At 36.2% G+C, this 25,180-nt stretch overlaps 1 protein-coding gene and 1 pseudogene across 3 annotated transcripts; both read left to right on the top strand.

Annotated features, from left to right (window-relative positions):
- Positions 1–539: 539 nt before the first annotated feature.
- On the top strand, positions 540–7,724 carry LOC107700733 (protein FAM46A-like). 3 transcript variants are annotated; one of them, XM_016502517.1, is made up of 3 exons: positions 540–946; positions 4,790–4,839; positions 5,362–7,724. In XM_016502517.1, the coding sequence occupies exons 1-3, from the start codon at positions 791–793 to the stop codon at positions 6,335–6,337; spliced, it is 1,182 nt and encodes a 393-aa protein (XP_016358003.1). In that variant the 5' UTR covers positions 540–790; the 3' UTR covers positions 6,338–7,724. The 3 variants fall into 3 exon arrangements, with proteins under 3 accessions (XP_016358003.1, XP_016358004.1, XP_016358005.1); XM_016502518.1 differs by having other exon boundaries at positions 4,790–4,860; positions 5,383–7,724; XM_016502519.1 differs by lacking the exon at positions 4,790–4,839 and having other exon boundaries at positions 5,312–7,724.
- Positions 7,725–18,949: 11,225 nt separating this feature from the next.
- LOC107700671 (putative nuclease HARBI1) overlaps positions 18,950–25,180 on the top strand; it is a 16,041-nt pseudogene continuing 9,810 nt past the window's right edge.

Below are 25,180 nucleotides of genomic sequence, written 5' to 3'. Positions count from 1 at the left end.
CATATACAATATATATATATATATATATATATATATATATATATATATATATAACTAGTATTATATTACTAGTAAATAATCCAAAAGTGAGTAGTATTTTGTATCTTGAGTATTACAGATATATAGTATTTTGCATCTTGTGTGTGTGTACACACATGTAAGATACAAAATACTGTTTGCATACATACATACATGCATGTAGGCTATGTATTGGCATGTATGGGAAATACAAGACCATAAGTTTAAAAAAAACTTACTTACTTAGCCTACTTCATAGTAAAAAAAGTGTGTTTATGCTTATGTTGTTGTTTTGTTTCTGGTTCCGCTCTTCAAAAGTGAGACATTTACAATTACATTGTATTTTAGTGCCGCTTTGATAACAGGTCACAAGCAGGGTGGGTGTGTTACAGCTGCACGCCTCTGCCAATCCAATTAAAGAGTGCCGTGAAATTATTCATGAACAGATATTCGACCAATAATACGCGCGTATGCAAATCTCTTGCCTATAAAGACCATTCAGATGGTGCGTATCTAGCATTACTGTAATACTTAACGGTTTTCTTGGTCGTGTGTGGATTGGGAATAGTGAATCACGAGCGCAGCTGGATGACCTCACAAACCGTGTCGATCTATAAGCTATATAGCTGATATCGAGTGCAGCTGTGAAATAACTGAGCTTTTTACAAACGACTTTGCGTAGGAACTTCATCTGTTTGGAAAGGCAGCGTTATCTGTGCGGGAGTAGACCAGAAGTTTTTGCCATATTAAGCTGGTTGTTCTTTCCATCGCCATGTCCTCCGGTGATGTGTCAGAGCAGTGTCGGCGGTTTTGCGTGTTATCTTGGGAGCAGGTGCAACGTTTGGACTCTATTCTTGGCGAGACGGTCCCAGTTCACGGACGTGGAAACTTCCCGACGCTTTCGGTTCAGCCGCGACAAATTGTTCAGGTTATTATGAAAGCACATATCTGAATACACTTTCTGCACTACAGCATTTAATTATAAACTTTCCTTTTATGGGTCCGTATAATATTTGACCTTTATTTCCTTTATTTCATAATATGGCTAGATTATTTTAAAATGCATTCCTCGATACTATCATATTATGTTACTTTTACTTCTTTTTTTAACTACTAGTAAATAATTCAAGCAGCATTTCTTATCTTCATTTCACTAGTTATTTTTCAGTAGTGCTTAATATTCCAGTAGTGAATGTCTATTCAATTAGTTACTAGGACCCTTGCTTCACTATACTATGTAACAAGTCAATGTCAGCTATTCGCTTCAGGCTATGTATTCAGGTCGTAACCGGTACTTAATCCATTTTTTTCTACTAACTATTGAGTTGCCAGGAGTATTTAATTCGTAGTTTCTTGTAACTATTAAAATAGTAGCTAGTATCTATTACAGTTGTGCCAGTACTAAATGAATATACATACCCATTTATCAAACACTATCGTGTATTTCAGTATACTGGTACTAGTATTTCAGTTTACTGTGTACTTGTAATATTTAAATTTGAATTGTAAAGTAAAAAGCAATTATAACTAGTAATAATCGTAACTGATATTAGTGTTTCACGCATAGTAAAGCTGGAATAGATACTAATACCTATGGGGACTATAGGAACTAGAACCTAATGAAGAGTTAAGAGAAAAACCTGAAATACATACTAGTCAGAAGTGAATATTTAATACCAGAATCACAGTTGCTTACCAAATTCAACTGCAAAAATGTGCAGTGGAATAGATATTAGTCACTATTGCCATAGTTAGCAAAGGAATACATATTAGTATCTAATGAAAAAGCATTAGTTAAATTGTAAAAGATGCTACAAGTGAAAAAAGTTCTAATGAGATAAAAAGTCTTTGGTAAGGCAAAAATAGATACTAGTTAATTATAAGGAATAACTGTCACTGCACAACCAGCTATTGGTGTAATGTCTCAACCCCCCAAGGATAAGCAAAACATTCTTAGCCTTTGGCCCTCCAGCAGATACAGAAAACTGTGCACTTGGCAAATTTAAGAGAGTTGTTAATGACTTGGATGTTCTAACGAAAACTGCACTGAGTGTGACTCATTACTGACCCTAATCCCATGCAACGTAACACTGCTTGAGCTAGTCCAGTGATAACCTCTGTCAATGCCCCCCTTCTCAATGAAAAGAATTCTTGTTCTTATGCACAAGCAGTGTGGGCTTGCATCTACACATGCAAGCAGATATTGATATTTTCTCCAGATCACTTCCTTTAGTAGGGCTTCACCCAACGAGAGGATTTGTTTCAAGTGTTTTAGGTAGAATGCTCTTGCAGTTGGACAGAACATGTGTTCAAGATTTAGCATTTTTTGTACATATGCATATGATCCCATATGGCAGCAGTTTGAGGGAATTTGTCCATCCATCATGTCTACATCTGGTATCTTTTATTTCAGTGTTCTCATATACTGTGAGTGCTTTATACAGTGACATGCCTTAGATCCTAAAAATTGGCCTAAGATTGGCACCTATTGGTTCTAATTATATGGAGATAGAAAGTATGAACTGTGGAATCTGACAGTTTCCCTTCCTTTGATCCAGTTCTGATATACATGGAGTGGACCGTAATGAGTGGTCAGTCTCTGTTTCATAATACAACATCTGCCTGGGTTTGAACAGATAGTAATGCCCTGTCAATAAAACCCAGCTAAGAAGCCCATTATATTTAATGGAAAACCTGTAAAAACCAACTTTGATGTTTTATTACACAGCCTCCACATGACATTGCAAAATTGACAAAAGATGGCCGCTCGTTTTCCTTAACCTAAATGATTTACCACGGCACCATCTCATTGCATGGACTTTGTGGCTGTTTTCATTATCATCATAACAGTGTTATGATTGCACATTTGCACCTTGTGCTGTGATGTACAGTTTAACCATAAAATGTAGGTTTTGAATGCAACTGCGTATACCTGACTTGGCATCATCTTAATATAATATTCACATGTGTTGCAAGGCGATCCGGTTTAACCCTCAAGCCTTTGGTGGAAACTGAACAACCTTTGAGCTTGTTTGTCATTGGCAATATTTTTTGAAACACCATCGATTGATGTTAATACAGAAAATAGTCTATTATTAAATAAAGTAAATACACTTTTTGTTTAAATAAATCACACCCTTTATGCTTGAATAAATTGCACTCGGCCAAATTGCAATTTCACCTTGATTCATATGCTGCAAACCTGTAAAACTGTATAACGTGTTCTCAGCATGTGTACAGACACACGTTGTGCATAGTTCCACTGCGTTCACTTGGTCAATTGCTGCAGTCTGACCTAATGTGTAAAAATAGAAGGCTAATGATTTGATTGACAGGAGTGAGGGTAGGTGATCTGATTGACACTAATCTGACAGAGCTGTGGAAAATGAAGGTTACGTGCATTCAGGACGGAGATAATGAGTTTGATTTAAGCACATTTGAATATCTGAATGGTCGTAAAACAATATAAATGGCATACAAAACTGCTTGGCATGCATAAAATGTGGACTGTGCCAAATTCCATATTTTTGTCTTTATTGAATTAGGCATTTATGAATGTGTTCCTGATTTACCATTTGAGATTTATGAGACCTTCATGTGAATGTGAAATCTTGCAACTGCCTCTATCTATATTCATACGAGAACAGTTCTGAATAAGGTTCGGCCTTCTAGAATGTTGTGCAGCTGTACAGTGCTGCATGTTCCCAAGTGAGTCTCTGTGAATGTATCACTGTCGATGCACAGATGTGTCAATCTCTACAGTGCACATTCCTTATAAATAGATTAATACTGATCTTTACGATTAGCTTCAGCTCAAGTTTATGCATGAAAAGATTTACTGGGAACATAATAGAGATGCTTGGTAATGAAAAATCTAAGTAAAATGAAGATTGTAAACCTAATAGTTAACTTTTTTTTATTTGAAGTGCATACAAAATGACTTCCAATTTGCAAATAAAGGCATTCAGCACAGAAGATTAACAATAAAAAAAAAAGACCAATTACAGTAAATGATGTTAAATGTGTGTATGTGGCATGTCCAAATTCTCTCAGGTGTGGTTTAGTTGGAGACATTATTCTACCTCACAACAGCTAGAATCACAGCAACAAAGAGAGAAAACGTTAAAATGGCTAATAACTGCGGTGAATTTTTGTGTTGTTGATCACTGACTATAAACCAACTGTGATTCTCAGGTGTTCACAGTGTGAGGGGAGAATAAATGCAAGAAATCTGTGATTTTAGCAGTTTTTGAGTCACAACACTGATGCCTAGCTTAATAAAATGACGTGTCTTATTAGGCTTTTTAGATAATGTCATTATCTAATTGCAGTGGTGGCAGAACAAAGTATCCTCAAATTGTCCAGATAAGGTAGTGTTTAGTGTGGTATTATGTTTGCCATTGTTTACTTGTTCAAGCAGTGGTTGTATGTTACTGATTAGGGATACACCCATATTTAAATTATGATTAATTAAGTAAAAAAAATTATATTAATTTTATGGCGGATAACTGCTAACTGGTTTTGTCTAAATAAATTAAAATCATTTGTTAATTGATCATTTATAATTTTTTTTATGAATAAATGAGATTTTTATTAATTTTCTAAAAATAATGTAACAGTTTTATTAAATATTAGTGTTTTACAAATTCACTTTAAGTGAGAGTTAGATGAACACCAGTGTCATCTAAATGTAAAAATATGTCCAATACTGACCAATAAAATAAAAAAAAATAAAAAAACTCTAATCTCTGATCTTAAACTATTTCTGCAGGTGGTTCGAGCACGTTTGGAGGAGCGAGGAATCACTGTTCGAGATGTGAGGCTGAACGGCTCGGCTGCCAGGCTTTTTAGATAATGTCATTATCTAATTGCAGTGGTGGCAGAACAAAGTATCCTCAAATTGTCCAGATAAGGTAGTGTTTAGTGTGGTATTATGTTTGCCATTGTTTACTTGTTCAAGCAGTGGTTGTATGTTACTGATATTTAATTTATGATTAATACCATAAGCTGAAAATTAGTTTATTGGATAACTGCTAACTGGTTTTGTCTAAATAAATTAAAATCATTTGTTAATTGATCATTTATAATTTTTTTTATGAATAAATGAGATTTTTATTAATTTTCTAAAAATAATGTAACAGTTTTATTAAATATTAGTGTTTTACAAATTCACTTTAAGTGAGAGTTAGATGAACACCAGTGTCATCTAAATGTAAAAATATGTCCAATACTGACCAATAAAATAAAAAAAAATAAAAAAACTCTAATCTCTGATCTTAAACTATTTCTGCAGGTGGTTCGAGCGCGTTTGGAGGAGCGAGGCATCACTGTTCGAGATGTGAGGCTGAACGGCTCGGCTGCCAGTCACGTTCTGCACCAGGACACGGGGCTCGGATACAAGGACTTGGACCTGATTTTTGGCGTTTCTCTGTCAGATGACCAGGCCTTCCGCGTGGTTAAGGATGTGGTTCTCGACAGCCTGCTGGACTTCCTACCCGAGGGTGTCAGCAAGGAGAGAATCTCAGCACTTACTCTGAAGGAGGCTTACGTACAGAAGTTGGTGAAGGTTTGCAACGACAACGACCGCTGGAGCCTCATCTCGCTCTCCAACAACACCGGCAAGAATGTTGAGCTTAAGTTTGTGGACTCTCTCAGGCGCCAGTTTGAGTTCAGCGTGGACTCCTTCCAGATAGCCTTGGACTCCCTTCTTCTGTTTGACCGCTGTTCAGAGACTCCCATGTCGGAGTGCTTTCACCCGACGGTGTTGGGCGAGAGCATGTACGGGAACTTCGAGGAAGCGCTCGGCCATCTTTGCAACAAGGTCATTGCAACGAGAAACCCAGAGGAGATCCGAGGAGGCGGGCTTTTAAAATACTGCCACCTTTTGGTTCGAGGGTTTCGGCCAACCTCAGAAACAGAGATGAAATCGCTCCAGCGATACATGTGCTCTCGGTTCTTCATTGACTTTCCGGACATAGGGGAACAGCAGCGAAAGCTGGAGGCGTACCTGCAGAATCACTTTGCCGGAATGGAGCACAAACGGTACGACTGTCTGGTCACGTTATACCACGTGGTCAATGAGAGTACAGTGTGCTTGATGCGACACGAACGACGGCAGACATTAAATCTTATCTCTATGCTCGCACTGAGGGTGCTGGCTGAACAGAACGCCATCCCCATGGTTCCCAACGTCACATGCTATTACCAGCCGGCACCCTATGTGCGAGACATCAACTTCAATAACTACTACATCGCTCACGTGCAGCCGCTGGTGCACACCTGCAGTCGTTCCTACCCAACGTGGCTGCCCTGCAACTGACCTTGAGGACCTTTGATAAAAATCAGCCTTCGTACCTTCCCATGTGGCGAAGACGATATGCAAGCAAGTGAATATATAAACAGATTTTTCCCCAAACACAAAAATGGACGTTTAGGAGGAAATTTTCCAAACAATGGCAATTGTTTTTATGCTAAATGTGACATATATAGAATGACTGTTCACTGCTGTATGTCTGATTTGAGCCGATCCTTACGTATTCTGTTCTGCAGAGTGGATGAAGATCTTTTTCACATGTAGCAGGAAAAAATTATTATTTTTTTTTCTAAACTCATTATAGGTTCAGTTAAACTCTCGCAGGTTATGTAAGTGGGGAAAGAAGGCTGCATTCTGCGTTGTGAAGCTATATGTTTTTTTTTTTTTTTTACCAGACTGTGGTTTCAATCAAACTCTGTTTTGCGTCTTGTTTTTTTTTAAGGGCCAAAGATATTTTATTTTCGTTGTTAAAAAAGAAAGGAATGTTTGCTGTTGTAATTCCAAGTGCCTAAAAACATTGTACAAAAAAAGTGAGACCTGTGCTTTCTAAAACCATTTTTCTGTCTCCATGTTAATTGTAAAACTCTATTTCAGGGATGGAGGCATGTATTTCCATGTGATTAAAAAAAGCACAAAACCTATCTTCTTGTGTTCTAGACCTCTTTTACATTTTGAAGCTGATGTGGTCATATTCTGACAACTTAATTTGTTAATATTCAAGCATATATATTTATTTTCCCTCCGAGTTGGTATTTTGGCAAATAATTTCAAATGGTAAGGGTTTTTTATATCAATGGAGCATTTATCGTGAGACAGAAGAGGTGAAAGCGGTCAATGGTGAAACTGCAAGTGTAGCAGTGTTGTGGTCTGAATGTGTGCTGCTGACTCTTAATCTGAGGAAACGGATCCATTGCAGTTCCAGGACATGAACCATAAGGATCCTTTCTAAAGCACAATGGCCCCTCTTTTAGTGTGACACTAAAGGTAACAGATAAAGGCTGTTTTGTTAACCCACCCATGCTTCCCCTGGAGATAGAATCCTATTTCCTTTCATAATGCCATATCCATGTCATTGTTTTTGTAAACTTCAAGGAGCTGGTATTGTGATGTAAGCTAACAGATCTAGTGATGTGATGTTAAAAATGATTACTACTGATTAGTAGACTAATATAGGCTGTAATTTACAATTTTGTTAATTGCTTTCTGCATATAAGTTCAAATAGTTTAAATAGACATAAATATTTCATTTTAATGTTGTCACTGCAACTGGTTCGTTCTTTCGGTTCAGGTTTATTCAATTTAAAGAGCACAACATCACTTTTTTTACGATGGTAGCATAGTTATTGGACTGGTTTCTGTGCTCTTGAGCCTTTTTTGTGCCATTGTGCTATTTAGAAATTCTCTTCCGCACAAACTTTAGGAGTGTATGAGAATATGGATTTTTTTTTTTCACTTTTTATTAAGTTTTTATTTAATACATTTTTGCAATTTTGAGTTAAAAAAAAAGCATCCTTAAAAATATTATTGCCTGTTTTCTGACAATATGTATTTTTATGAATTAAATAAATTCAAAAATTGAATAAATGAATTAATAAATAAATATATAGTATTTTACGACTAGCGTTATTATTTAAAATGTAATATTATGACCAATAGTTTTATTTATTTATTTATTTTGAGAGAGAGAGAGAGATACTTGCCAATGGAATAAAAAAAACGTAATGCTGTTTTGATGTTTATGATGTTTTAAGAACATTTCGTTTAAGAAATATATATATATATATATATATATATATATATATATATAATGGCAGAATTTACATTTAAGTGAACTACCCCTTTGAGTGAAGGTGATATTTCATTGCAGTGTCAGAGAGAGACGGGTCAAGTTTCCTTTTGATTTTTGGCCCTCGCTATTCAAAAGGCATCAGGGGAGCAACTACTGTCGTAAAGCTGAAGTAGAACAACTGGGGAATAATACTCCACTTATTCCCTCATGTTAGGCCTCATATAAGAGAGAATATAAATAAACCCGCCTAGTTAAAAGACTAAGGAACCCTAAAGAAAAACACAGTCGCTGGTAAACCATGTGTAATGTCCCAGCCTGTGCAAACCTACCCTGTCAGACAGTGGCTTAAAAAATTAGGATGAGGTAGTGCTGTTTAATTCAGTGGGACTTGAACCACAGACATGCAGGGATATATAAGGACATGCTCGAACATGTTGAGACATGTTTTGGACAAGAAGCTACAAGCTGTGACATTTATTTAGCCTATGATGTAATTTATATCCAGCTATTTTCTATTATCTACATCTGTTATCTGTAACTGTAACAGGTTTACCCTTTTTATGTTAACCTCCATGTGTAACTGCAGATGAAACCAGTAAGTTAAAGTATAGAAAAAGTTTTTGAAAAAGTATAAAATCTCATAAAAAACAGAATCATGTTCACAAAAGTACATAAAACATTAAACCAGAAACTTAATACAGAAGTTACTTAATACGGAAGCCTTCAAAATGAGGACAACACCTCATCTATGAGTCCTCTCATGGCAATATAATTTCATGGCACAAAATGACAATATAATATGTCACATATGATGTTATTCTGAACAACTTTGGCTACAGTGATACACTGACCCCAAAAAAGTTGGACACCAAGACAACATTTAAAATGAAAGAACAAGCACTCTCTTCAAACATTTAATAAAAAATAAGCTTGTTTGGATTTAAATGATAAAACAATAGATATATTGGTAAGATCAAATGTATTAGAAATAGTTGTGAAAAGTTAATATGATGAATTACATATTAGTTTGGGTTCAGTAAGAATTAAAAAAAAATAATAACATTGCATTTAGGGAGGACGCATTAAATTGATCAAAAGTAACAGTAAAGACTTTTTAGTGTTACTAAAAATTCTTTCAAATTCTTTCAAATTAAGTATTCTTTTGAACAATCCTAAAAAGAATGCATCACAGTTTATACAAAAAAAACAATCAGCACAGCTGTTTTCAACACTGATAATAATAAAAGAAAATGTTTCTTAAGCACCAAATCAGCATATTAGAATGATTTCTGAAAGATCATGTGACACTGAAGACTGGAGTAATGATGCTGAAAATTCAGCTTTGACATCACAGGAATAAATTAAATTGATTAATATGTTAAAATAGAAAACAGTATTTTAAATTGTAATAATAATTCACAATATTACTGTTTTCACTGTGTTTTTACTGACCCCAGACTTTAATTATAAGTTTTCGCCGACTTCATTCATCCACTAAAAATCACCTTTTGGCTAAAATAAATTGTAAAATTCCACTTGGTTTGATATTTTGTGTCTATGCAACAACATTCAGACATTTTGTCAGATTTAAATGTCCAAATACCTTTTGGGTCAACTGTTTATTCTACACAGCAAAATTAATTAAGTGTGTGTGCCTCTTGTAAAAATGAAAACTTTAATGGAAAATGAATATGATGTTTAATATTTTGGTAGGGCTGTCCTGTGTCCGTGCCAATAACATCCATGTGTGTGAGTCATACCTGTCTGTCTTGTTTCCACTGGAACAATGACGCTCCTTGTCTTCATCCACTTAATACGGAAGCCTTCAAAATGAGGACAACACCTCATCTATGAGTCCTCTCATGGCAATATAATTTCATGGCACAAAATGACAATATAATATGTCACATATGATGTTATTCTGAACAACTTTGGCTACAGTGATACACTGACCCCAAAAAAGTTGGACACCAAGACAACATTTAAAATGAAAGAACAAGCACTCTCTTCAAACATTTAATAAAAAATAAGCTTGTTTGGATTTAAATGATAAAACAATAGATATATTGGTAAGATCAAATGTATTAGAAATAGTTGTGAAAAGTTAATATGATGAATTACATATTAGTTTGGGTTCAGTAAGAATTAAAAAAAAATAATAACATTGCATTTAGGGAGGACGCATTAAATTGATCAAAAGTAACAGTAAAGACTTTTTAGTGTTACTAAAAATTCTTTCAAATTCTTTCAAATTAAGTATTCTTTTGAACAATCCTAAAAAGAATGCATCACAGTTTATACAAAAAAAACAATCAGCACAGCTGTTTTCAACACTGATAATAATAAAAGAAAATGTTTCTTAAGCACCAAATCAGCATATTAGAATGATTTCTGAAAGATCATGTGACACTGAAGACTGGAGTAATGATGCTGAAAATTCAGCTTTGACATCACAGGAATAAATTAAATTGATTAATATGTTAAAATAGAAAACAGTATTTTAAATTGTAATAATAATTCACAATATTACTGTTTTCACTGTGTTTTTACTGACCCCAGACTTTAATTATAAGTTTTCGCCGACTTCATTCATCCACTAAAAATCACCTTTTGGCTAAAATAAATTGTAAAATTCCACTTGGTTTGATATTTTGTGTCTATGCAACAACATTCAGACATTTTGTCAGATTTAAATGTCCAAATACCTTTTGGGTCAACTGTTTATTCTACACAGCAAAATTAATTAAGTGTGTGTGCCTCTTGTAAAAATGAAAACTTTAATGGAAAATGAATATGATGTTTAATATTTTGGTAGGGCTGTCCTGTGTCCGTGCCAATAACATCCATGTGTGTGAGTCATACCTGTCTGTCTTGTTTCCACTGGAACAATGACGCTCCTTGTCTTCATCCTTGAATCACTGAGGGCAGGTCAACCGGACAGCCGGCGCAACACAGAGCAAGTGCAATATTCACTGCTGTTCATGGCATTCATAAACCTCACAGGATGACCTACGGAAAGAACACAAATTAAGTTTGAAATTTAATGAACGTGTTTATTCTATTTGAGAGAGTCAGACGTACTCATCCTGGATAATATTCTTGATCTTGTGCAGTCCTACTGACATTGATCTCATGCCGAATAGGTCAGTGTTGAGTTAAATCTAAATTACAATGAATGGTTTTAATGATGTGTTAGTAAAAAGATGACTCATTCTCCATTAATGAGCCATTTAAATTATAACGTCTGCAACATTTACAGCAGCATCTGAGATGATGATTCTGATGCTGTGACACAAAATAGCTGAATCAATTTCCATTAATGAGGAATTCAAATTACAACCTGTCTAAAACATCTACAAGCAGTTTCCAATTCATTTTAAATGATCATACACCTTCAGCACAAAACCATAAAAACAAGTTTTCCTTCAAGCACCAATGCTTCATTCAGTGTAAATAGAGAATTTTAACATATATATATATATATATATATATCTCTCTGATTGTTGGAAAAACAGAGGTGAAACCATAAATTCATGAATGGAATGCACGATATGTGCACTGAAGCCTCAGGGGGGGCAAAGACAAAGTTATCACATGTTTCGTCATTTGAATCAGGGCACAGAAAAGAATGGAAAAGTGAACAGGGCGAGCCTCTTTTCAATAGGAAGAAACCAAATAAGTTCCATTCTTGAAGGAATGCTATAAAGTTGTAACTTGAAGATGTACAGACCACAAAAGGTAGGTCACTCATAATAATGTGTTGAGGTTAGTTTCCACATGTTCCTTAAAGTTACAAAGTATCTCATATTTTTCTTCTTCTTCTTCTTCTTCTTTTTTAAAAATATTAATCTGAGTACTTTTACAGATCTGTTTCTGTTAGTGATCTGTTACATTGTTTTCAAATGCTATAGAAAAGCCTGTTATTTCTTTTTTTGCGTAATAATTACATTTATTTTATTTATTTTTAATTATTTTAGTGCCTTAATCAGCATCAAATGCTATTTTATGCTCTTCTATATAACAACTTAACATTAAAAACAACATAATGTTTCACATTTTATAGTTTTCAAGTTTGTTTCTAAATAAATTTGATAGTAACATTTTTAAAAACAAATTTTAAAGCCTAGCATTAAAATCAGGACAGTCCATTAAAACATGCTTAATAGTCAGAAGACATTACACAAAAAATGTCTTACATTAATATTTTTTCACACACATTTTAAAATAATTTAACTTGCTAATTACAGTTTTTGTAAAAACATCTAAAAAAAAAAAAAGTAACATCTTTATAAAAACATCTCTGAAAAAAACATTGGCAGCATTAAAATCAGGTCAGTCCATTAAAATATGTTTAATAGTCAATGGTTAATGATATTTCTAGGCGATAGCGCAGTGCCATCACATTAAATCTTACTATGACCTAAGATATTAAGTAGATGTTGTATGTGGGTTGTTTTGATGTCCACAGGAGGTCTGGTCATCTGCATGTGTGTTTGGTAATGTGTGGTCTGTGTAATGAGAGTTAACAGCAAACCAGCAAGGGAGGAAGGATATTGATAGGCTATTTACTCGCTCAAATGGCTTTGGTCTGGCCTGAGTCGACTTGGGTCATAAAGCACAGGCAGTGAACCCTCTGACATAGCATAGAGCCGCCCAACTCTCAAAACTCTCACAGTCAGCACAGCCACGCCGCACCGCACCAGACATCTATCTGCTGAGCCTCTACTATTAAATCAGTGGCACTACTGAACAAAGTGCTGCAAGACATACAGTATATAGGCTGTATAGCAGTGGGTTAAGTTTAAACATATCTCTTAATGTTTCTGACAAACAATTTTGCTTTTTTTTTTTTTGTTTAGTTTAGCTTCTAAACTAAAAAAGGGTCTGGCCTGAGTCGACTTGGGTCATAAAGCACAGGCAGTGAACCCTCTGACATAGCATAGAGCCGCCCAACTCTCAAAACTCTCACAGTCAGCACAGCCACGCCGCACCGCACCAGACATCTATCTGCTGAGCCTCTACTATTAAATCAGTGGCACTACTGAACAAAGTGCTGCAAGACATACAGTATATAGGCTGTATAGCAGTGGGTTAAGTTTAAACATATCTCTTAATGTTTCTGACAAACAATTTTGCTTTTTTTTTTTTTTGTTTAGTTTAGCTTCTAAACTAAAAAAGGAGTGCTTTCTAAAAAATTGTCAAAACAAGGAACTGGAACAGCTTTTTCCCAGCTGATAAACGATAAAATCATTGACAATTAAAGGCACAATATGTAATTTTTTGCCACTAGAGGGCGCGTACTCGAAAGCAGCGGAGCTTTTATTATGCCACAGTCAACTGCTTCCGCTCCTTCCGGTCGTGCGTATGTGGGGGAAAAAAAGCAGCGCTGTTTTATCATACTAGATACATTTGAAAGTTCTGTTATAATGCTACTCTGTGCGGTCGTCACCTGTCTAATAAAACACATAACATATGGTGTTTTCATGTTTTCTACAAAACAAAACAGGAAATCGAGGGGTTATGACGTCATTGGCAGGCGACACAATGGCACTATGGACAAGGTCCATGTCACTAGTTAAAATTGCTTATTTCTCTGGATTTAAACATTCTTCGAAACATTTGGGATAATGTAAGTACACAAGTCAGCAAAATATATAACACTGTTCTAGTAGTTTTTGGATATTTTAATAAAAAAATCTTACATATTATGCCTTTATTCAGAATCCACTCTATAGAGCTCAAGCTTTTTTTCTTTTTTAAACAGAATGTTAGTGTATAACATTATAACATATATTAGTGTGGATGCTAATATATTTTACTGTTATAATTTTCTTTATATTTTTCTCTGTGTGAATGAGCCTTTACCATGATTTACCCCAGAATGCTTGACAAGCTCAAAGAAAAAAATGTCAAAGATGGTTTACAAAGTGAGTGAAATTTATAATTTTTAAACATTAGAAATTTAATTAATTAAATACTGAAAATTAATTTAAAATGATTATTTCTTTTAATTCAATATTTTTTTTTTTGTCTATTTACACATAATTTGTGTGTGCTAAAGATGTTTATGCTTATTAGAGTATTCCATTGTTCGTTTTGCAAATGAACTCAATTGTGAGTCAAATCTCCCATTTTCTTGACATAGAGCATTTTATGTTTGGTATTTTATGTTTCTGCGTATGTAGGATTATAGGATTTGCCTAAAATTGCATTTCAAATGAGTCACTAATGAGGTTCAGTGACCTATAGGATTCTTCCTTTGAAGACAGCTGCTACTAGGTACTATAGGCAACTCACTAGGTTTTGGAACAGAGCTTTTAAATGTCATAGATGAGTGTGTAATGAAAGTTAGCGTATCGCTCACATGCAGAGCTGAGAAGAGGGAGCTGGATCCTCCAATTATCTTCCAATATGAAATGGCCATGACCTTGCAAGCACCTAGTGTAATGTGTCCTCCAGCCTTTGAGTCTTGGCGTAGCAAGTGTGCCAATGGCGGTTTTCTTGAACCATGTGAGCACACAGCTGGCCAGAAGAGCAGATCTAGTTAGAGTGCAGTAGGTGTTTTTAATTAAACTGTTTTGGTAGTCACATGATTGTCAGAAAGTGACATCATTCTATGAAAGTTAAAGGTTAACACATGCTACTGCTGGGCTAAATCACTGGACTGGCCCGGTGGGCCAACAAATGTGAGCAAGCACCATCTTTCTTTATGGGCTGTGTAGTCTCTAAACAAGTTAGGAAGAAAGTTCTCCTCATGTCAACCTCTCATTGCAGATCTGTGGGCTCATTTGTGGGGAGAAACATCAAAGGAAAAAAATCTCAGCAGAGGCCTTTCACTGAGCTTGTTTAGTTCAGGAACATATTCATTAAGGACGTCGCCGCTTGATGACGGTCCCATACGTCAAGCTGCAAAGCCGGTGGCACTGGGAGTGCAGCAGGTTTAAGGAGGAAATTGCGTGAGTATGTGACAGAAATGTGATGTCACAGGGAATGATGTGCACAAGGAAATGCCAGTGGGAGTGGGGTGGACTGTGGATATGGAATCCTCATGTGAAGGAGCTTGTGGGCCTCTAAGTTCACTGTTGCTAGGAACTCAGAATAGCTCACCAGGGAGAGATCCGATCTGTTATTCCACTTCAGTCACAACCGTTATGACTAAGGCTGCTGCTGGATGTGGTAAATGGATCGTTCCTGAGGAAAAAATGGTGATTTGGAGAGAGAGTTAGTTAGATAGAGAGAGGGAGAGAGAGAGAGAGAGAAAAGGACGGAATGTCCACCCTTCAATGTTCCTTTCCCAGAGGGGAAATGGAGCTCTGCATTCCTCACATTGCAGTCCACTGACAAACAATCCCAACTTTATCCACAACACACGGGGCAGCTGAATGGCAGCAGTGTCTAGGCCTCAGGCCTCTGGATTTTTTTTTTTTTTTTGCAGGGTAGGAGGGGGGAGTGCAATGCTGGCCAGACCAAATCCTACTGCCCCACCGCACTTCCTTGCTCCCAAACCAAACACAGGCCTAGCTTAGGTGCTACTGTAGGCCTGACTGGACACGGCACAGTGCTGGCAGAGGATGGGCCGCTAGGAGCCAAGGGCAAAAGCTAACTCATTCTGCTTGCCTAGGCAGTCCATTTGAATTGGAACAACAAAATTGCAGGGTGTTACACTCCTAAATATAGCCAGGGATGGGAATCTTTCAAAATTTAATCAGTTCTATTCTGATGGTTCATTAACAGTTTTATTTACGATTCATTTTATTTTGAGGGGGATATATAATTTTTACATTTATTTTAACTACAAATGTGCAACAACAAAAATGTGGTAACATATTTCATTATTTATTTATTTGTTTTATAAGATCCTACTGACTCTTTAATTACAAATCAGCCAGTAACTGCACTAATTTAGGTTTCTAAAGCCTAACACATATAACTGTATCAGCTCTTGGTTCACTGTTGTTCACATGACATTATGAATGACTTGTGGTTCAGTAAGTGACTCAGATAACTGAAAAGCAAATGATTAATAAGTGTTTGTGGAAAAGAACCAGTTCATAATAGTCATTCATTCAGGAATCATATTTTACTGGTTGTGCTCAATGCATTTGATTCAGAAAAATGAACAGGCTCATAAGAGTCTTTAGCTTGGGAATCAGATTAGCTTGTGCTGTATGTTACTGATTCACTAAAAAGAACTGGCTCATAAGAATCCTAGAACCGGTTCATAAGAGTCATGACGTTGGGAATTGGACATTACTGGTTGTGCTGTGTGTTTCCCGCTGAACATTTTCGCAGTATTTAGTGTTCCATCCGCATTGGTGGAAGAATGCAACTGTGCGAATTCTTAACGGAACCACAAAAATGATTCGATTCCCTTTTCTTTTCTTTTTTAATAGAACCTGTGAATAACCCTAAATATAGCATTATAAATATGGCTGTTTTCAATTCAGGAATACAGGAAGCTCCTAGCATTTTTTCGGTATTTACTGATTTGCATGAATACACATTTTGTGTGAATGAGCCCCTGTTGTATCTTTAATGGTTTCATGGTATTCAAGCAGGCTACATGGCCAATCTTGGGGCACTTGGCAGAACCCTTCTTAAAAGCTAGCAACAACAAAGTTATTTGCTGTCCAACCTAACATCCTGAGAGACAGAGCTTAAAATAAACGGGACACATCCATCCCAGCCATCTAGGATAGACTCTGTCTGAATAAGCTCACTGTCGTGACAGGTGCTGGCAAGCATAAAAGCTGATCTGAGAACAGTTTTGGTGTTTCTGGTTGAGACTGTTACTTTGTATGAGGATGGATAGCAAAGGATGGCAAAGCAAAGCAGCGCACGCTCCCTACAGACATAGTATACACTAATGCAGATGATGCTTTGAGGAAACAGTAAGCTGTCCGAGACTCTCCATATTTACAGTATGAGAAACTTGCTCTTTCCACCCCCTTGCTTCTCAAGGCCAGATGAAAGCTGCGGGTTGTTCTGCCCAGGGCCAGATGTTCTCAGGTGGGGCGATTGGCTAGAGAGATGCTCCGTTGGTTGTCGTCTCGCCCCACACGTGGTTCTCACGTGAAGTCTGCAGAAGGAATTAGCCTCGGATGTTATCGCAAACTGGAGATTGAGCCAAGTGCGGCAGCCTGTGGTGTGTTGGGGGGGATGCAAAGCTGTCTGTGGGGCTATGATCTCAGACATCCTCTGTTCCCAGCACGGGGAGCGGAGACCATGGGCAAGGTCACAGTGCATCCCACTGTCTGTGCAACAGTGTCCCATTGTCTCAAGTTTGAAGACAGCGAAAGACTTTATAAAACTTCTGGAGGGGAATGTTTTTACCCTCCTTGAGAAACAAAATAAACACGACCTCGGGAACGCACTCAGAAGCTCGCCTTCTATAAATAACAGCGCTGTAAGTCCACATTGAATTGTTTCAAAGCACACATAATTCAACAACATCCGCCCTTTTCACAATAAAACCATTTTACGGGAACGCTGGAACTCTGAGGCTTACATGCAAAGCTTTGAGTCTAAATAAATGTCATTTAGAAGGAATCACAAATAGAAAATCATTCATTGTTTCACTTGTGCATGGGCACATTTTCTTTTATTTGTATTGTGCTTGTCTGGTTTTAGTTTTATGCTTTGTTTTGAGAATATGAGGGTTTCTGCGGCTCATTTTTGTCTGTAGCTCCTTGGCTGACTGTTTGCCTGCTCATATTTGTTCCTTCTTTCCTTTTACTTACAGTACACCTACAGTAAATGTTATTTTATTCACATAATTATACATATTTACTTTATATTTTTACTTTATAAATATTGTAAAGTATAATTGATCAATTTTTAATAAAAAGTACTTTTACTCATTTTCTAAATTATTTGGTTTAGCCGTTTTCTGAACCGTTTACAGCAGATATTTAAAATGTAGAATATTTTATAATATTCTTAAATATAAATAATTTAACTTGCCCATCACGATTAATATCTGGAGTAATAACTGAAATGTCTCATATCAGGTGGGGGCCATGCTGGTTATACCTTCCCATAATATATATATATATATATATATATATGAATGTACATTCTGGTCCTTTTCTCACTGTAGGTCTTATTTTGGCCAGAGTTACAGTAGTGCAGTGAACTGTCTGCAAATCCATGGTATGTTCACAGCTTATGTTAGAGTAGATTCTGGGTATTTTTGGATCATTTGTACAGGCGGGTGACCGTGAGGACATTCACAGGAAAGTAATTATAAAGAGACATCACTCATCACAGGCAAAGCCCCAGTAAGTGGGGTGTGATTTGGATTTGGCTTCAGAGGAACTCTGTGGAGATCCCATTTCCTTGATTCTTAGAAACTGCTGCAAAGGGCTGCTGGGAAGTATAGTGTTCTTAGACCTTGATCAAGGCTGAAAAAATATACAGGCACCCTGGCTGGCATCAGTCCCTTTCCTGAAGTTCCACTTGTTTTGACTTTGTAATATTAATTTACAGAGGAAGCCACTATCCAGCACTTGACGTTTTCAGCAAGCTGGTGTATTGATGTATTCCTGGGTTTTAATCTAAGTATCCATACATGCATCAGAATTCATATTGTTCCTCAAGCTGATCATTATGGATTTCATTTAAACCTTTTAGGCCCAACGTAACTTGCAGAACTATGTATTTTCATGATGGTTCTGATACAGGTTTTTTGCCTAAGATGGACTCATTCTGGTGTTTGTTTGTGTGTTTGTTGATGTTTTGTCACATTACTGTGTTTTTTCCCCTTTATTTTTCCTTTGTTTTATTATAGAAGTCACTTTGCTTTTATTTATATTTTGTTTGGCTTAAGTATGAGCCAAATTCCCAAGGGCACTATTGAGGAATACTTCCATCATGAGGTATGTAATGTCAAATTTTTGTGCAATCTCAAATAAAGGGGCTGATTTAACACTATCGCACATGTGAACCTTGTGAACGTTGTTTTTGAGGATTTCCAGGATGGATGGTAGAGGAAAAAACAACTGTAGATTTTGCCGACTTTACTGTTCATCTCAATCCCAGGTGTTTTTCAAAGAGAAAGAGGTAATCTACTGTATATGCTAAAATGGACTTTTAAGTTCTTGTTTTGGCTTTGCAAATGGATAGTTTGACTGTTTTGAAGAACATTGTGTCTAAACAATGTTGGAACTCATTGACTTTCATTGTATGGACCAAAAAAAAACCTGAGAAATTTTTCAAAATATCATCTTTTATGTTCCACAGAAGAATGTAAGTTATAGCTTACAGTACAGATTTGGAGGGTGAACCAAAACTAGCAAACTAAGAAGCAAGAATCAAAACTAGCAAAAAATAGTAAACTGTAATTTTTAATTTGTGGGGTCTTTTAAGAGCTTCATTTGAACATAAAGCTTTGACTAGTCAAATGCTATGTTACATAATGAATGCGAGTGTGGTGTCCTAATGAGATGTCCATATTGTAAGTTACGTTTTGACTGAAATAAAATGATATCTCCCTGTGACTGTTTGTAGGGAGCTCAACATTTCCTACTCAGTCACTACTGTGTCAGCCTGCATCATCCACACTAGCTTTACTGTGACATCATGTCCACCCACTATTCCCTGGTTAGCTCGAACTTCCTATGTCTATGCTCAGATCCTGTGTAAAACACACAAAAGCTCTATGTGTGGAGGAAACGAAAGAAAACCGGGGAGAATTGGTGACTGACATGTAGGTGGGTGGGGTAGATATTTTAGGATAACTTTGAGGTAAATAATTCCTTCCTTTGAAACCGTATCTTGCACACTGATGTTTCCTGTCACATAAAAGATTGATGTATAGATGAAAGTTTAAATGATTTAAAAAATAGGGTAATATACCCTGTTTTGTTCATTCTGCCAAAATGCAAAAGCTTAACATGGCAGCTGTTATCATTCTTTACCAGAGCCAGAATTATTTTCTCCAAAAAATAATTTCCTGTGTAACCAAAAGTGAAGTGGCCCCTTCTCTAGCAGAAGGTCAATCACAAGGGTGGTCAGCTCAGGACCTTCCTTGCCTGTGATGAGAAAAACAGGTTTTCTTTATTAAAAAAAAGGTCTCAGCTTTCAATGGGGGGCTACTGCTAGAACAAAAGCTCTGTTGTTTACAGGTACTCTCTGGTGGTCTACTCCTTCACAAAAATACATGCCAGTTAGCAATATGTCAATTATAAATAATTAAATAAATTAAGTCAAACATGATCGGTTGTGTGATAACAGCATCCCACCTACAGTGTTTCAATACCTGTGAGACTTGTAAGTGCAATGTTGACACTTTAGAGATGGCTTGCATTACTTTAATTTATAGTCTAACTTTAGGTTATTGCCATGATTTATGTGCCAATACTAAATCTCTCACTAAGCCAGACAGCTGAGAAATGGCAGCACAGCCCTACGGAGACTGAACTGTCAGAATTTATATTACAGGGAAGTCCATCTGCATCCATACATTTTATTTTATTGTATTGTATTGTATTATGTGTGTGCAAAATAAAATTAATTAATTAAAAACTAAAAAATTATTTGTACTAAACCAATGTCTCATAATTAATTATAGAAATTCTATAATTTACCTGACCAAAATATTGATGCTACATGAAAATGAATAGTACAATAATAATTACCACCACATACAGAAGAACCATAAACATTTAAGTGAAACTACATTTTGTTACATTGTGTTATTAAATAGTGTAAGGTAAATTTCTATTGAAGTATTTTGTTTTTAGCAGGAATAAAGGGAAATGTTTGTGTTGTCCATACAATACACTATTCATTTCAGGCAGTTGTGCAGTCTGATTAATATGAACATGTCCGTGCTTAAAGTGTAATGAATTCAGAAAAATATATATCCCCTCTTGAAATGTGCTCTTATCGTGTTGTTTATCCTGTTTAAATGTGACATCAGTTGGAGGAGGTGTGTTCAACTTTTCATACCTGATGAAAATGTTTACATACCATCCTTTAAATTATGTCTTTGACCCGGTCATATCTTAATTACAGCATTAAACTTCACTGCTTTTCCTCCTTGCCTGCTGACTTAAATTTATGCTTTGTTGAAGAGTTCGGTTTGTCTGCTGGAATATTTTCTCTGGCTGATGCTGGGATTTTCCGTGCCTCTGGCGGGATGTTGCAGAACGAATGAGAGAAGCAGAAACAGCTACTGTAGATTCGTTGTCAGCGTGAGCCAAATCTAGAAGTGCTTAGACAGCTCCTCTATTCTGCTATCTGAAAAATACTTTACACTACACATATGTGACATATATATATGCATACAGTAATAATTTATTTCCAGCAGTAGTTAGTGGTCAGATGCCAAAAATAGCCTTGAGTGAAAGCACTGCGTAGAAACACATCATGCAGGTACAAAATGGAAGTAGAGCATTTAAATGTGATCTGCTAGTTGCATGCACACTCGCGTTTTGGACTGAGGCATTACAAACAGATGCATGAAGAGACAGGCATCCAGATAGGCAGACAATGGGTTTGTCTTAAATAGCGTACCACTATGCAGTATGTATATTAAATATTGTATTCAAATTTTCTGTATGAATAGTAATACTGTCCATCTATTTTAAAAAAATCTAGTTAATTATACGATATGTTGATCAATTAATCACATCTATTAAAATATGTAAATTAACATAAATGTGCAGACCAAAATGTGCAGTATACAACAGAACACACTGTGCAGAACATTATATCCCACAATGGAATGTGCTTGTGCTTCCATTATTATTGTAACAAATGAACTGGAAATAATATCCACTTCAATTTTTAATCTCCTTCGTAACTCATTATTTGACTGGACTGCAAAGAGTTTACACGAAATGTGATATTTGATATACTGTATTTACACTACCAATTAGTGTTTTTAATCTTTTTGAAAGATGCCTCTTATACTCACCAAGGCTGCATTTATTTGATATAGTAAATATAGTAATATTGTGTACCATTACAATTTAAAATAATGTTTTATATTTTAATATATTTTAAAATGTAATTTATTCCTGTAATGCAAAGCTGAATTTGTAGCATTCATTACTTCAGTTGTCAGTGTCACATGATCCTTCAGAAGTCATTCTAATAGGCTGATTTGGTGCTCAAGAGATATTTCTTTGTATTATTAATGTTAAGCATCATGTGTGCTGCTTAATATGTTTGTGGAATCTGTGATACACTACTATTAAGATTTTTATTTTTTTAAATAAAGTTTTTATTCAGCAAGGACACGTTAAATTGATCAAATGTGACAGTAAAGGCATTTATAATGTTACAAAAGATTTCTATTTCAAATAAATGCTGTTCCTTGAACTTTCTATTCATCACAGGACCCTGGATGTATCACAGTTTCCACAAATATTAAGCAGCAAAATATTTTTCAACACTGATAATAATAAGAGCCATTATTAATAATTGAGCACCAAATTAGAATGATTTCAACTTTGCCATTACAGGAATAAATTACATTTTAAAATATATTAAAACAGAAAACTGTTATTTTAAATTGTAATCATATTTCGTAATATTACTGTTTTTACTGTATTTTTGCTCCGATAAATGCAGCCTTGGAGAGCATTAAGAGACTTCTTTCAAAAACATTAAAAATCTTTCCAAAATAAATAGATCCATTGCTGAAATAATAACAATGAGGTCATGTGCCAACAATACACAATAATATTAGTTTTGTTTACTGTATAGTATAATGCTGTTTGAAATGTTTCTTGTTGCATGATTCATGTTTAACATTAAAAAGTAGGGAGTATAGACTGTATGCAGTGCAGTTTGCTTGAATTCCATTCCAAACAAAGCCAATTAGAGAGCGAGCAAGTTTCAGTCTTTGCAGCTGTATGATTGTTGCAGAGAACGGATAAGCCTTCAGAAGATAATGAGACAGCTTGCTGTGATCTAAGAGACTCAAAGTGATGATGCAACGCTGCACCATGGATTCCTCCGCTTGAGAGCTCAAAGGGGGATTTGATCGGATCGGATATGTCTTCCTCTCCCTCCCGCATCTCTGCCTGTTTCTTTCTAAACACCCTCTGTTATATCCTTACTTCCGCCTGTTTTCTTGTCGACTCCATTCTTTGCTTTACATCAAGCATTTAGGTCAAGTGTTTCCTTTTTCTGTTCCTGACCGTTGAATAAAGAGCGCCATTAGCCTTTTTTCTTCTTCTCTTTATGCAAAACATTTGTCACATATTAAAGGCCTCAAACGTTTTCAGTTTGAACTTTGCACAAGAAAACCTTGAAAAATCACATATTTGTTATGAATCGGCATGTCAGTAATACATTTGCAGCTGTTGATTTAATTAATGACCATCTGAGAGACTTTAATTTATGTTTATACTGCAAGATGGCCACCAGTACACCGTTTCAACCATTGTAATCAGATCACAAAACCGTGTTTAACTGCTCCCCTAGAGTCAAGCTTCCAGAGGCACTTCTGCCTTTAATAAAATCCGCTTTATACATTAGTGCACTGATTCTAACTTTAGATCTGGAAGGTCCATTGAGAGGATGTTTGTCTTCCAACTGTGAACTAATTCACCAGATATACAGATACTACAATGGCCAATAACTTATGAGTCATTAATGGAATCATGTGTAACATCCCTTACGAAAAAGAAGTTTATTCAAGTGTGCTATTAGTCTTAAACCTGCTCAGGAGCAAGCTTATTCCATGTAAACAGGATTAGATCGCGGCTTTATAAGTGGAGGTGATACGAGAAGTCTGTTGCACTTGCAGCCATGTCTTGCCTGTTTTTACGAGAGCAACCTGTTGTGGAAGGTGTGAGGATAATTCGCAGAGCTTTTAGAATTAATCGTGTTTTGCGAAGAGACGGGCTATGCCTGTAGGCAGTATCTTATGACCCCAACCCTGGACCACAAACCCGTTACAATGCAACTCTAGCCAGGACAAGGGCACGCATTGAAATGACCTTTGGGCAACTAAAGGGAAGATTTCAGTGTCTGAAAAGTCTGAGGGTTGCACCCGACAGGGCATGCAACATTATTGTCGCATGTGCTGTATTACACAACATTGCCACCATTAGAAAGGAGAGGACCCCTGTGGTGGCGGTGCAGCCTGATGATGACCTCCAGCCAGTGCACTTGGACCAAGCTAGTGGCAGAGCTGCACGGGACAGGATTGTGGAGCACCATTTTTGAGAATTAAAAAAAAAAAGAAGAAAAAAGGGTAATCTTTTGCCTGCAAAGACAGATTATGCAAGGTCAACAGTAGTGCGGTGTCAAATTGTGTTTTACTACTTACTCTGAAGTTCCTCTTGCAGCAACTCTATTCTAGTGCAATTTTCTTCTTCATTAGCTGTTGGAGCTCTATTTGTCCCCTCAGTTTTTGTTTTTTTTACTTCCAAATATTCAACCTTATGCTGCAGGCTACATTTATAGAGGGAACGGATGTCACCCAGTGCCATTTACAGAGAAAATAAATTGAACTCAACATGCCACAAACAAACAAAAAGAGAAATAAAATTAGAAAGACAAATTGATATGCAACACTGTCCACCTCTGTATCAATTCTCTGTGCAGACTCCCTCTCTGCAGTCCTCTGTGCAGACTCCTGCAACTCATATTGCTGTCAAAAATAGAAAGTACTTTAGTTGATACAAATTTATAGTGTGTATATATAGTGTGTTTTTATGTGTAGTTATGCACTTACAGGTACTTCCTCCAAAGGACACTCATCCGAGAGTGTCTCTTCACAGTCCTGTGCAATGAAAATAAATAGCATGACAAAGTGATACACTGTCTTCGCTATTGATATTTCACTATTGGAATAAATAAATAAATATAAATAAATAAGTCCACTTACTGCACATGCTTCAGCCACCACTTGCATGGAAACATGTAAAAAAGTGTGGGTGTGTTATGTAAAACTGCACAAAATAGAAAAACCAGTTTCATTACAATGAGGTACACAGGAAAAGAAACATAGCAACATTTCTTCATTTACTCAAAGTAGGTTTAACTGCCTTCCTTTCATGTCAAACACAATTCAGCACTACTCAAGATCCACCCGTTGA

This window comes from Sinocyclocheilus anshuiensis, unplaced genomic scaffold, assembly GCF_001515605.1.
Source record: "Sinocyclocheilus anshuiensis isolate Anshui unplaced genomic scaffold, SAMN03320099.WGS_v1.1 scaffold782, whole genome shotgun sequence".
In the NCBI taxonomy this organism is placed as follows: domain Eukaryota; kingdom Metazoa; phylum Chordata; class Actinopteri; order Cypriniformes; family Cyprinidae; genus Sinocyclocheilus; species Sinocyclocheilus anshuiensis.
Note: the sequence above shows the minus strand (reverse complement) of the source record. Positions and strands in the feature narration are given on the sequence as shown.

What these genes read in the sequence shown, in the direction of transcription:
- LOC107700733 (XM_016502519.1), top strand. Translation starts at nt 791, where the DNA reads ATGTCCTCCGGTGATGTGTCAGAGCAGTGTCGGCGGTTTTGCGTGTTA. An exon ending in AGCCGCGACAAATTGTTCAG is followed by an intron (nt 947 to 5,311) that starts GTTATTATGAAA and finishes CTATTTCTGCAG; the next exon opens with GTGGTTCGAGCGCGTTTGGA.